The sequence below is a fragment of the Sarcophilus harrisii genome, chromosome 4 (assembly GCF_902635505.1).
Source record: "Sarcophilus harrisii chromosome 4, mSarHar1.11, whole genome shotgun sequence".
Classification (NCBI taxonomy): Eukaryota; Metazoa; Chordata; class Mammalia; order Dasyuromorphia; family Dasyuridae; genus Sarcophilus; species Sarcophilus harrisii.
The window spans coordinates 113,573,349-113,587,020 of record NC_045429.1 but is presented as its reverse complement, the minus strand read 5'-3'; the positions used below and the strand labels follow the sequence as shown (position 1 = coordinate 113,587,020).

The 13,672-nt window shown below is 32.6% G+C and overlaps 1 protein-coding gene across 5 annotated transcripts in view; it reads left to right on the top strand.

Moving 5' to 3' along the window:
- Nucleotides 1-13,672, top strand: part of GPATCH2 (G-patch domain containing 2) — a 436,123-nt gene that overhangs the window by 307,189 nt on the left and 115,262 nt on the right. For all 5 annotated transcript variants that reach the window (XM_031937380.1, XM_031937378.1, XM_031937377.1 and 2 more), the window contains exon 6: nt 10,504-10,571. In XM_031937380.1, coding sequence (XP_031793240.1) covers nt 10,504-10,571 — 68 coding nt within the window. The remainder of the gene's footprint in view (nt 1-10,503; nt 10,572-13,672) is intronic.

Sequence of the window (13,672 nt, the reverse complement as noted above, 5' to 3'; positions counted from 1 at the left end):
AAATTAAACTAAAAACTTTAACAAGGATGGGAAAAATAATCTAAAAGTATCATGAAAACTTGTTGACATGTGACTCATAGTTATAATACAGTTGTGCAATGCTACTCATTAAGAGAATTAGAACAACTAGGACAGACATACTAATACTATACCTCAAAAATATTATTCATAAGCCTGAGTGTAGCAGGAGAGGACATTTGTATAAGAATCAAAGGAGAGATAAAGAAGCAGTAAAATGCTAAAACATGTGATTCTAAACCATTTGAAGGAATTGGATGATGAATACCTAATAGTTTTTAAAACTCAAAGAAAATTAGCATATTGTTATAATGGAAAATTTCAACTATCTGCATAGAAATCTTCAAAAATAAGGGAACATGAAAAAGTCATTTCTTGTACTATTAATAATTTCATCTTAGAAAGGAAAAAGAGATGACGAGCATTACTGTTTTCCACCTCATTCCAGTGAAAGAGCTAGTTTTTAAAGAAGAGATGACAGAACCTTGTGTGTTAGTGACTACACCATCCTAAAGTTTATAATAGAAAAAGAAAATAAAACTTAGCAAAGTCAAATTCCTTTCCTTTATTATTAGGTTCCTTTATAATAGGTAAAATGGATTTTGAATGTTAAAAATTCTAATCCTTAATAACCTAAAATACTAAAAGGAAAATTGGCCCAAGGACATAAGGAAAACTTTCAAGAATGAAATTCTGTTTGCAAGGGTGAATGTTGAAAATTATTGATGCATATGTTTTGAAAATAAAAGGCTTTAATTAAAAAAAATTGAAAGTCTGATATATTGAAAATAGGAGAATATCTGTAAACATATTTAGATTTTAAAAACATACATATAAAGATGGAAACCAGGATAACTAACAGTTTAAAATACAAAAGTTTGGCAGATTTCATCAAGAATAGCATCAGGAAGGCAAAGTTCCATCATAGACTGAGGTTTTTGACAATGCCAAAGTTGATGAAAAGGAGCTTTACAAAATTATATGGAGAACAAGAGTAAGGTCAAAGAGATGCCAGATTGGAATGGTCAGAATTCTGATAATATGAAGGAGAGTAGTTAGAAGTCTTCACCCCATGTGTTTGTTTTCTTTACCAAGGAAATATCTTCACACTAGGAAAGATAGAGAAGAGAATAAGATAAGTAAAGAGGTGATTAGAAACCATATAACGGACAGTTAGGTGGCTCAATGGATAGAGAACTGGCCCTGGAGCCAAGGACCTGAGTTCAAATTCCGCCTCAAACACTTGACAATACCTTGTGTGACCTTGAGCAAGTCACTTAACTCTGATTGCTCCAGCAAGAAAAAAGGAAGGAAGGAAGGCAATTTCTTATTGCTTCAAAATTAATTCAAGCCACTTGGTCCAAATGAAAAATAGGTTAGAATATTTTTTGAAAAATACCTTTCATATATAAGCCCTCACTCATTTATCTCTTCTAAACAGTTATGGTGAATCTGAGCAGTTCTGATAAACTAGAAAATGGCAAATTTTCTAAATTCATAGGTCATGGAACTTGAGGTTTATTCCTGATGAAATTTTAGAACAAATTATTACATATATGTATCAGTAAGCATTTATTAAGCACTTTCAGTGTGCCAGGTATTATGGTAAATCAAAAGATGGCTAGAGAGTTCTTAGAAAGAAAGGTAAGTATGAAACAACATGGGTTCATAAAGGATAAATCATGGGAGAGTAACTTCTTTTTTTATTTCTTTTATCTTTAAAAAAATTATTTATTTATATTTTGCTGGGACAACTGGGGTTAAGTTACTTGCCCAGGGTAACACAGCTAGGACATGTTAAGTGTCTGAGATCAAATTTTAACTCAGGTCATCTTGACTTCAGGGCTAGTACTCTATCCACTGTGCTACCTAGCTGCCCCTTCTTTTTTTATTTTTTGATTGGTTTGCTCCACTAGTTTATTTAGGATCAAGGAAATACCATAGATTCGACATGGTATATACATGAACATAGCATTTGGCAAAGTTTTATAGTATTTCTGTGGACAAGATAAAGTTATATGGGAAGAAAACTAATGTAAAGATGACTTCAGATCAGGTTGACTGATAAAACTCGAGTATTGACTAATGTATTTTTGACAATCCAGAAGGAGTTTTCAAAGGGAGTCACTCAGAACTCTTTTGTCCAACATTTTTTTTTAGAATTAACTAAATATAATAGCTAACCTTGTATTTATCATATATATATATATATATATATATATATATATATATATATTCATATATACCTGTAGTTCATATGTAAATACTATCTCACCTAAGGTAATTTAAGCTTCTTGTTTTATTTATGTCTACATATCCCTAGCACTTGGTAAAATACCTTAATTGATTACCAGATTCAAATCCAAAAATATTTCTATAACCTGAAATAATATACTGACTCCTAACCAATTAAAACTTAGTAGAAATCAATGTAACATCATTTCAGTTATGCAGTTGTCTGGTTTTGGTTTTAGTTTTTGTACCTCAAGAACAGGATGGGGAAAAAATATGGCTAGAGAGCAGTTCCCATGAAAAAGCTAGGGCTTTTAGTGGGCAGGAAGCAAAATGTAAATTTGTAGTTTAATGTACTGCCAAAATAGCTAATATAATTATAAGTTTCATTATTAGTCAAACACATAGGAGGTGGCAGTTCCATTGTACTCTTCAGCTATTAGACCAAATCTGGAGTATTCCTTGAGACCAGCTCTAGTAGGTGCTATAGTCTAGAAGGTACATTGACAAAACAACTAACTTAAAACTATATCTCCTGAAGACCGGTTGAAAAAACTTCAAATATTTGAATAATTAGATGTTCTCTTGTTCCTGTAAGACACAACTAGAAACATTATTCAGAAGTTAGAATGAAGATTTCAAATCAACATTCTTTTGGGAATGGCTAAAAACAGAATAAATTATTTTATATTAAGTTCCCCATCACTGAAATTCTTCAAATTATATAGTTATATGTAATGTTCTTTTTGGTTTCTGGAGGTCTTGGAGCAGCCTTCCTTTCAACAGAGCAATCACCACAAGAATAGCCAGGTGTTAAAGTCCAAATTCTTCATTGCTTCCTGCCTGGGGCTGGGCAGCTTTCTGGAAAGCCTTTCAGATCAGCCTTGCTCTCAGTAAGGGAAGTACAGGAGGCAGCCACCATGAGGCCGATGAAGATGGATTGAATCTGTCTCTGAATGAATCTAGCTCTGTGTGCCTTCTGAGTCTGTCTCTGGCTCTGACAGGCCTTGGTCTCAGTGGAGAAATGAAGGAGGAGAGCCTATCATCATGGTGGTGTGAGATGAAGTGAGTGAATTTGGCTCTGAGTCTGAGTCCCAGCTTATATGCTCTACGCTGAGTATAAACCAATCATTATATTACTAAGAAACTATTATTTGTTGTAAGATTAAATCAATCATAATGAATTTAGAGAACTATTAATCACCATGTTAAGCTAGATAACCATTGTCTCATCAATTCCACTGACTTAACACCTTGTAAGAATCCTTGTTTCAGACTTCTGGCCCATAAAATTATGTATTGTGGATTTTTGAGATTGGATTTATAATTTGGGTCTTTATTTGATTCTAACCTTTCATGTACTTTGCCAAGTCTGGAATTCAAAAGAATGATGAATGAGGTGTTTATTAAGCAGTTACTATGTGCAAAATGCTGTACTATGTACAATCATAGATTGTAAACAATCTAGGAATTGGGTATTAGTCATTTTGTCAAAACATTAATACATATTTTTTTTAAATTAAGGATTTATACTTTTCAAAATGGCATTGTGAAACATTAAGCTTCATTCTTCATAAGATACTGTGATTCAATCAATAAGCATTTATTCGGTGACTACTTTAGGAGTTTACATTCAAACAAGAGAAACAGATATATAAATTATATGCAATACAAATATCAAGAGAATAAAAACTAGTAATTATAAGGTAGCTAAATATGATATTTAGGACAACGGTGTTATTTTGATTCCCACATAAAAACAAATTTTTTTTAAATGTGATTTTTTTTTTCTGTTTACCAGTATTAAATTTCTTAGGCTAAAAATATGGTTTTAAAAAGGAAACTATTCCTCTATTTAGTATGAATTTGGTACAGACAGAATTTTGAATTCTGTTAAAGTTAATTTCTTTCAGTGTTTTAAATCATATTTTTGAGCCTATTTTGTTGACTTCTCAGTACTTGTCAATTACATAGATTTGCACATATTTATTGATCATTCTGTGGGGTTATGTAGGGTTTGCTATGATTTAAATGTGTATTTCAATTCAAAGAAATATCATCAAATTAAGAATCATAAGAAGCAGAAGCACACTTCTGGATTTTGACTAAGAAACAAGGAGTCATTGGTAGAGTAGTTGTACCATGGAAATCTAAAATCTAGAGGGAGGGGAAATATAATTGGATAAGCATCAGAGAATCCTTAAGAATGGTATATTCAAGAAAAACCTTCTTTGGGATGGTAGCTTGTCACCTTCTGTGATTATCATGATAGGCACAGAAATAAGAAAGCATTTGAAGGGTGAATAAAATCATAATAGAAAATCAGTTAAGGAGATGAGAGAGGACTGTTGTTAAGTGAAAGAAGAGAGATGTCTACATGGTACTTTGCTATATAACTAAGGAATCTAAGATGGAAATTCAAATTGAAAGCCACCCAACATTTATAAAACTTCTTTTTATTCCTTCACATTAAAATTAGTTTCTCATAAAATTTGGCCAGATTTGGCTGATTATTTATCCATTTTTCTGGATGCAAAGGAGATGGAGATGGAAATGGAAATTTAAAAAATTAAAGAAAAATAGAGAGATGTCTCTAAGATCATACTTCAGAGCATTTTATTAATAAAGAAGTAAAGTCAGATGTAAATGAAGATTTCTGCTAGTCTTATGAATCAAGTTATAAAATTAATGATAATAAATGATAAAAACAAGACATTGCTATTAACAGCTAATTAAACTATAAAGAATAGATCCTTTCTTTAAGGACATTTACCTAATTTTTAAAATAAATTAATAATTCTGGGCCTTAGGAATTATTACAATGGCATTATTGCCATTATACTTAAATGTTTTTCTATTTTCATTATAAATACCTGTTTATTGGTATAAGTGTCTTAATTCTTTAAGAAAAAATCCTGTGATACATGAAATTCTGAATATAAGTCAGTATAGATATAGATACATATATATATATATGCTAAATATATATTTTTATACTAAAATAATTAGTCCCTCTTCATAAACTAAGTCCTTTAATGAAAAAAAAAAAATCACTCTTATTCTGAAGCTTACTAGTATATAGCCTAAATATCACCAACACTAATTTCTTTACTTGAGGTTTATAAAACAATTTGTGATATAGATTGTGGCCTGAGTATTGAAAGTTATTTTAATCATGTTCTAGAAAATGTAGTTCCTGTGTCTAGAAAAGTATATGATTTAATGTGTAAGATTAGTTTTGTGATAAATGATAACTAATTATCTAAAAACTTGTCTTCAAAGCAGTAATAAATATCAAGCATTAGATTATAAAATAACTATTCCCTCAACAACAAACTGTGTTCTTTCATATATTTTGACCAAAAATAGTTAATTTTTGTTTGATAATCCTCAAAGGATTATTCAGAGTAACATAAACTTGTTAGCTTTTCTTTCCTCAGAAAAGATTACTGTCTCTTTTTTTAAAAATCTAAATATCTCATTTTACTGTATGATTTACCAGGATTAATAATTTTGCTTGACATTAAAATATAACTTTAATAGATTATAGTTCAATAGATTATTTAGTTAAAAGTTGTTAAATTATGAAATAGGCTTTCAAAGGGTGTCATGAAGTGGAAAGTTTAAAAAAAAATTCTAAGATATTCCATGACCTGGCTTGCTCCTCTTTTCTATCATTTTCACCCTATGCTTTTCCCATGTTGCAGTAGCAATAGAGAAAATACCATCTTTGTGTAGGCCTCAGAAAAATATTTTTATACCCAACATAGTTAGTCTCTTTAAGACTATTTAAACTTTTTCTAAGAATAATGCTTTAAATTGTTTTTAAAGCAAAAGATAGTTTTGTACCATAAATCACTTCTACTTATTTTAGAATCATTGGATTTAGTATAGCTAGGAAGGACCTTAGAAATCATCTATTTAATCTCCTCATTTTTCAAGTGAGGAAAATGAGCATTTAAATTAATTTTTAATAATTCCAAATCCAGTGCTCTTTCCACTATATTGTAGTGCTTCATTTTTAACTTTGAATTTGCATTTATTAGGTTTGGGCATTTTGTTGTATTAGTAAGATACAGGGCAATTTCAATTATTGTATTCTTTCTCATTTTACTTTTTAGAAAAAGCTGAAGGTTTTATCTTCTTTTGGTTACAATGGTGAAAGTTTCTAGAACAATGAATCTTAAATATACTTTTCAGCAGAATTTAATATGTTATGGTATCCTTAGAACTGAATCCTCAGTATATATTAGGGAATTTTTTATTTTATTTTATTTGCTGAGACAGTTGGGGTTGAGTGACTTGCCCAGAATCACACAGCTAGGAAGTATTAAGTGTCTGAGGCCGGATTTGAACTCCAAAATCACAGCCAGCTGGTAAAAATGCAAACGTTTATTTCTACTTCCAAATTAGCCCGGTTAGTTGAGGCCTATCTCTCTGCCTGGCTCCAAGAGATCTTGCAGCTTTGTCCTTGGCTTCTGCCTCTGCTTTCTTCAGCCTCCAGTCAGTACCAAGTTGGAAGATACGAAGGAATCTCTCTTGCCTCGAAGATAGGGCTTGTAGACTTTCTTCCAGAGTGTCTGTCTCCGACCCCAGTCAATGTTCCCCCAAAAACTCTCTTGAGTCACTCACTGGAACTGTATTTATGCTACTTCTCTGAGAGTGGGATTGTGGGATATCTCCCAGCATGCTCTCTGAAATCTCCCAAACATGTGAACTCCATTGAGTTCTTAGATACTTATGAGCTCTCTAAAGGTGTGAACACAAGCATTGTTTCCATCAGTTGTACTTAGTACCTAGTTCAAGTTCTGGCCCAAAATAACTCTTTCTAAGATTAAATCAACTCCAATGGCTTAACACTTTGTAAAGATTCCAACACAGGTCCTCCTGATTTCAGGGCTGGTGCTCTATCCACTGCACCACCTAGCTGCCCAATTTCTTTAAAGCCTTCATCATAACAAATTTCAGAACAAGACTATACTACCTTATCCTCTAGCTAGCAAATTCCCAAATCATATCCTGACCCAGTCTATGAATTCTTGTGGCCTTCATTTCCATTCTCCCTCAGTTGGCCATATAAATGAAGTCATAATTTAAACATTCCTTTCATTCAGCTAGATGGTGGAGTCAATAGTGTCCGGGGTCTAGAATCAAGATTTTTCTTCCTGAGTTCAAATCTGGTTTCAGACACTAGCTAACTGTGACTATGAAGAAGTCATTTAGCTCATTTTACCTTAGTTTCCTCATCTGTTAAAAGAGCCAGAAAAAAAAAAATGACAAACCACTCCAGTATCTTTGTCAGGAAAATCCCAAATGAGGTCACAAAGATTTGGAGAGGAAAGAAAAACAAACCAGTGTTTACTCAAAACTGTATAATTTCCATAGTCTTGAACACTGAAATTTTGCTTTCTGATCATAATCTGCTTTTTCATTTCTTGGCGAGTTGTTGAACTAGTGAAATCACAGAATTATGTCCAAATAATCCATAGAGATTCATTTTATTCAATCCCACTGGGCTCTTATTGCTTCATAGAAATTTTTTTGTTCTTCCCTGATTGAATGTCACACTCCCAGTAATAGCTGTTTGTTGCTTTCTTCTCCCTAACCCTTTGTGTCTAATTATGTCCAAATCTTGGTAGTCTCCTTTCATAGCATCTTTTATATCTTCTTTTTCTCCATTTCCATGACAAATACTCTAGTTCAGGATGTTTTTACAACTCTTGCATAGACTATAATAATTTCCTAGATGGTCTCTTTGCTACCATTCTTTCCTTTGTGCAGTCCATCCTTTGCAATCAATCCCAGTGCTGATTGGGGATCATTTTATTGGTGTTAGACTTAGTGTAGAATCCCTTGTAGCTAAAAATTACCAAACTCAAGCAATCCACCAGCCTGAGTCTTTCCTGTAGAAGTGAATATGGGAGAGTACCCTACCATTCTCAGCTCTGATTGACTTTTAAAGGTCTTCAAATTTGGCCCCTTCATACCTTTCCAGTTTTCTCCACTTATTCACCCTCCACATATTCTACATTCAGAAATATTGAATTTCTTGCTGTTCCATATACATGAAATTACATCTGCCTTTAGACTCCATGAATTTTGTCTGAGTGAAATTCAAGACTCCTATAAAATCCCACCTGCAAGATCTTTTCCTGTCCCTGTCCCCTCCTTTACGAATTACTTCTCATTTACTATATATGTTTGTGTCTGTGTGTATGTGTTTCTGCCGTTAGCTGAGACTCCTTGAAAGCACAGATTGTTTTTGGCTTTCTTTGTATCCCAGAACTTAGCACAATGCCTGACCATAGTAAAGCTTAATAAAACCTTGTGGATTGTTTTAAAAATTGAATTTAAAATAACAGTACAGTATTTCAATTTACTATGGCAAAAAAAAACCACCCCACTATAATATCAAATAGATAGAAATATTTTTAAAATTTCATTTGATGCGGTAAATCTTTTGTAGTTTTTTTTCCCCAACTGAAATATATGTGTGTGTATGTGTGTATAAATATACATATATATATATATATAAGAAATCTGAGAAATTCACCGAGAGATTGTTTGTGACCAGATTGAAAGCTTACATTTATATTATTGTATAAATTAATTACAAATTCAGTGGTATTAAGTTCAGATGTATTGTTTCACCTGGCAATTTATCACATGGATTCATGTGAGATTTCTTCATTTATTAAATTTTGGATTATGTTTTTCAAGCCAGATCAAGACTTAAACATTTTTCCATAAGTATTGCTGCAGGTAAACAAGCAATTTGAGTCCAGAAAATAGCTTCTGCTTCTGTCAACATGTTGTTTATTTTTTCCATGAGATAAAAAGTTCAGTTTTCTGATATTTGTACCAAGATAAAGTCAGTAAACAAGATTAATATAGTGTGGAAAAGGTTGTCAGCAGCCCTGGCAAAGGAAATAAGTTGCCTGTACACAGAACATACTGTAAACTGAATAAAAGTGTCAGGTCCACCATGAGATAATGTGATCATGAACCTGTAACAAAGCATGACATAGGCCCGGTCGGCTTTTCTCACAGCCACAGTGTAGAAAATGGATTACTGTATGCCAGGGATACCCCCTGGAATAGCATGAAAACCTCATTTTGAGATGAACACTGGAGGTAGTCCTGGAGTTGAGCCACATGCTTACCTATGGTTCCCAAGTAACCATTTGGTTATTAGCATCAGCAGCACTGAATACATAAAATGTTTTAGTTTGTTTTGTTTTAATTTTGAAGCCTCTTTGTAATTTATTTTTTTACCCAAATGAAAGGCAATATGATTTCAGTGATGTATTCTTCGGGGTTTTTTTTTTAAGCTATCTGTTGCATCACCGTGCCTATATGAATTCTATTAAGAAGCACTTCTTAATTACAGGATATTGGCCTGACTGTAGCAGACAATACTAGAAATTCACAATTTTGATTGAATCCGTATTTGAAAACAAGTGCTTTGATACAGTGAGAGTAAATGCATTCATTGCATTGCACAATATTAATATTTCTATATTTGTAATATATGGATCTCACAAATCTTTCTAATTAATAACATGTAAAGGTTTTCTAAGGAATGCAAGTGAATTAGGTAATCAGAAGACATTCTAATTCTAAATTGATTCTGTGACTTCTTTTAATATTTGATTTGGGTCTGTGAATAGAAAAATAAAGCTTTCTTTTTCTTAGTGAAATCCATTATGTTTTTTATAAGTAGGTTGATAATATACATTATATGTTAGCTTTTTTAATATGTAAAAAAGAATACATTTGATGATTTAAGCTAGTGTATGCATTTAAATGTGTGCATTATAACAGGCATTACTTATATTTATAAATGAACTATACATATAGTTCTATAAAATACAAGGTGGTCAACAAAAATCTAATTAAATAAAACCATTTTTTTCCAAATAAAGTTAAATATATGATTAATGGAACAATGTTCTCAAATAAAGAGACCAATGATTTGGTTCTCAATATTATAAAACATCATTTTAAAATACACTTTAAAAAATAATCTTAAACTACTATTTTATAAGCCACAAAAACAGGAAATGCCTAACTCATAGAAATGTTTGGGATTTCATTCTGTAATTACTCATTACACATTGAGAACCTTTTTTTAGAACATTTTCTTCTCTGTTATTCTATTCATTTTACAAGTCATATAGTCTCCCATTATTTACTGTCTTTTTACAAATCTTTTTATATCTCTTCTTTTTTTTTTTTTTTTAATCTCTTCAGGTGGCTACATCTGGTCCAGTAAGTAACAAGAGAATGGTTCACTTTTCTCCTGATTCACATCACCATGAGTGAGTATGCTCTGTCTACATTGTATATTATTAGTGGCCTACATGTATATAGTCTTTTCAGAGTCTTCTGATTCTTTTCATATGTACAGTATTAACTTTTAAAATATTATTAAAATATCTTTTAAAAGGTGTTTATTACATAGTGCGAGCATATGGTGGAATAAGAGGTAATCTAGAATAAAGCTTTTCCTTCAAAGTCTCATATAAGCAAGAAAAGTACCCCAAAATGCAGCAAATTAGCAATAACAGAAAGAACATAATAGAAGTCAATCCAGGATAATTCTTTTAAAAAAAAAAAAAAAAAAAAAAAAAGAATGGCTCAGTAGACACAGCCATTTCAGTCTAGGCATGCTTCTTTCTCTTTCTTCCCTTTTACTCCTCCCTGCATCCTCAAATCCACACATAGAGAATCTGTGACTGTACCTGACAAGAAAGCACTGCATCCCTAATGCCAGGTTTAATTTAGACATGGACTTAGGGGTAAAGTCCTGTAGGAAGCCTAAGTCACATAGTCAGTTAAGATCAGCAACCCAAAGTTCAAAAAGAAAGGGATGACTGTTGAAAAATATAGAGCTTCTGATGTATGGGACCACTTTTCAAAGGGGACCATAAAAATGTAGCACTGATTGCAGATATTTAATCCTGTATCAGAGTAAAAAAAAGCATTCAGCATAAAGACATAGAGAAAGATGAAAGAGGGACCAAATTGTAACAATTTCTGAGTGCTTCACCTCAGCAGTGATTCAGGATGTTCTTCCCCAAGCCATTCCTGTGCCCTCCAAGGTCAGTCATGAGGGTGGGGGAGAGGCCTTTTATTACAGAATATACACAAGCAAAAGTACTAATGGTAATAATTGCATTCATAGCAGGAAAATAATAATAAAATCATCAGAGCCTGTATTACAGATCATCAAAAGTTACCTGAGATCAAATGAGAGCGGCATTTCAATGAACAATCATTCAACAAAGGAGTCTGCCTTTTGTGGAAGTTAAAGTATTACAACAAATTCTGCAGTAGTACCTAGAACAATGTAATGATTCAAAGAACCCCCAAAATGGTTGAAAAAAATCATTCAGAGAATTAAATGAAAAATTATTTTTAATTATAGAAATTGGAATTCTTAAATAAAGAAATTAATAAGACTCACCAAGAGTTCAAGTCAACAAGCATTTATTAAGCCCTTGTTATTATGTATTAACAACAGTAAGTTCTAGGGATACAAAGCAAGGCAAAAGTAGTTCCTGCCTTCAAAAAATCACCCAACTTGATGGGGAATGTAACCTGTGAATAACTATAGATAAGGATATATTTACAATAAAGTGAAAGAGAAAGTACTAAGGCTAAAAGGTCCAGGAAAAGCTTCTTTCAGAAGGTGAGCATTTCGCTAAGACTTAAGGCTTCCCTGAAGCAAGGAAGACTGGAGGTAGATGGGAAGAGTAAGTGCATTTTAGTTATGGGGATAGGCATAGTGCATACATAGTTCATTATGCACTGAAAATACATAATGGCAACAGATGGAATGTCTTGATTGAAAACAAAAAAGGTTAATGTCACTATAGTAAAGTACATAGAAATAAAATGTAAGAAAACTGCAAAAATAGAAAGATACCAGGTTATGAAGGACTTTAAAAGCCAAACATGATTTTATATTTGGTTCTGGAGGTGATAGGAAGACACTGGACTTTATTGAATGAGGGAAAGAAGGATAATATGGTAATAGACCTGTACTTTGGAAAGATCATTTGGACTGCTGAGTAGAAATTGGGTTCAGTTCTATACATGCTGAATGTGAGATATTAAATTCAAGATGTCTAATAGACAATTGGAGATATAAGATTGGCAATTAGGAGAAAAGTTAAGGCTTGATCAGTAGATCTGAGCATCATAGAGATGATAATTAAATTTGTGGGACCTTATAAGATTCAAGTAAATTATTATAGAGGAAGAAAAGAAGCGGGATCACACCTAGGAGTTCCCAATAGTTAAAAGGTATTACCTCGAGGAAGATCCAGCAAAAAAGAAACTAAGAAGGAGCAGACAAGGAGAAGGGAACCCAGACAAGAGCAGTTTCACAAAAAACTAAAGATAAAAGAGCAGCAAGAAAAGTCAAAAGCTAGAGAAAAGTTGGGGGTAAAGGCCATTAGTTTAGGCAATTAAGACTAATTTTTAACTTTGGAGAGATAAATTTCAGTTGAATGATGAAGTTGAAAGCCAGACAGACTACAGAAAATTAGCACAATTCAAGAGAGATACCAACTATAGATGGCCTTCTCAAAGAGATTAGACATGAAACATGTTTTTTTGTTTTTTGGTTTTTTTTTGGATGGGGAAAATATGGGTGTAGGCAACACAGAAAAGCAGTTAAGTAGACAGAAAGAGATTGAAAACCAAAGAGAGGATGAATGTTTTAAGGAGCAATATACCAGAAAAGATATGCTTGTATGGTATCAGTCATTCATGTAGAGCTATAGCAAGAAGAGGCTAAATTCTTCATGTGAGATGTACAAAGGTAGAAGAGAAAGGCATCTGAGTGATGTAAAATGAGGATGCTAGAAAAGAGAGTTTTTCATGAATGACCTCATTTTTTCCAGTAAAACATTGATACAGGGTACAAAGCTGAGAGGGTAGAAGGTAGAGTCATGGGAAGTTTGAAGAGAGAAAAAATGGTTCACAGGAGATCATTGTACATGGCAACAAGATTATATGATGATCAATTCTGATGGACGTGGCTCTTTTCAACCATGAGATGATTCAGGCCAATTCCAGTGATGAAAAGAGCCATCTACACCCAGAGAGAGGACAATGGGAACTGAGTGTGAATCACAATGTAGCATTTCCATTCTTTTTGTAGTCGTTTGCTTGCATTTTATTTTCTTTCTCATTTTTTCCCTTTTTGATCTTTTTTCTTGTACAGTGAGGTAATTCTCATATATGCATATATATGTATATATGCATATATTGGATGTAATGCATATTTTTGCCATGTTTAACATATGTTGTATTACTTGCCCATCTAGGGGAGGGAATGGGTGGAAGAGAGGAAAAAATTGGAACCTAAGGTTTTGCAAGGATCAATGTTGAAAAATTATCCATGTTTTGA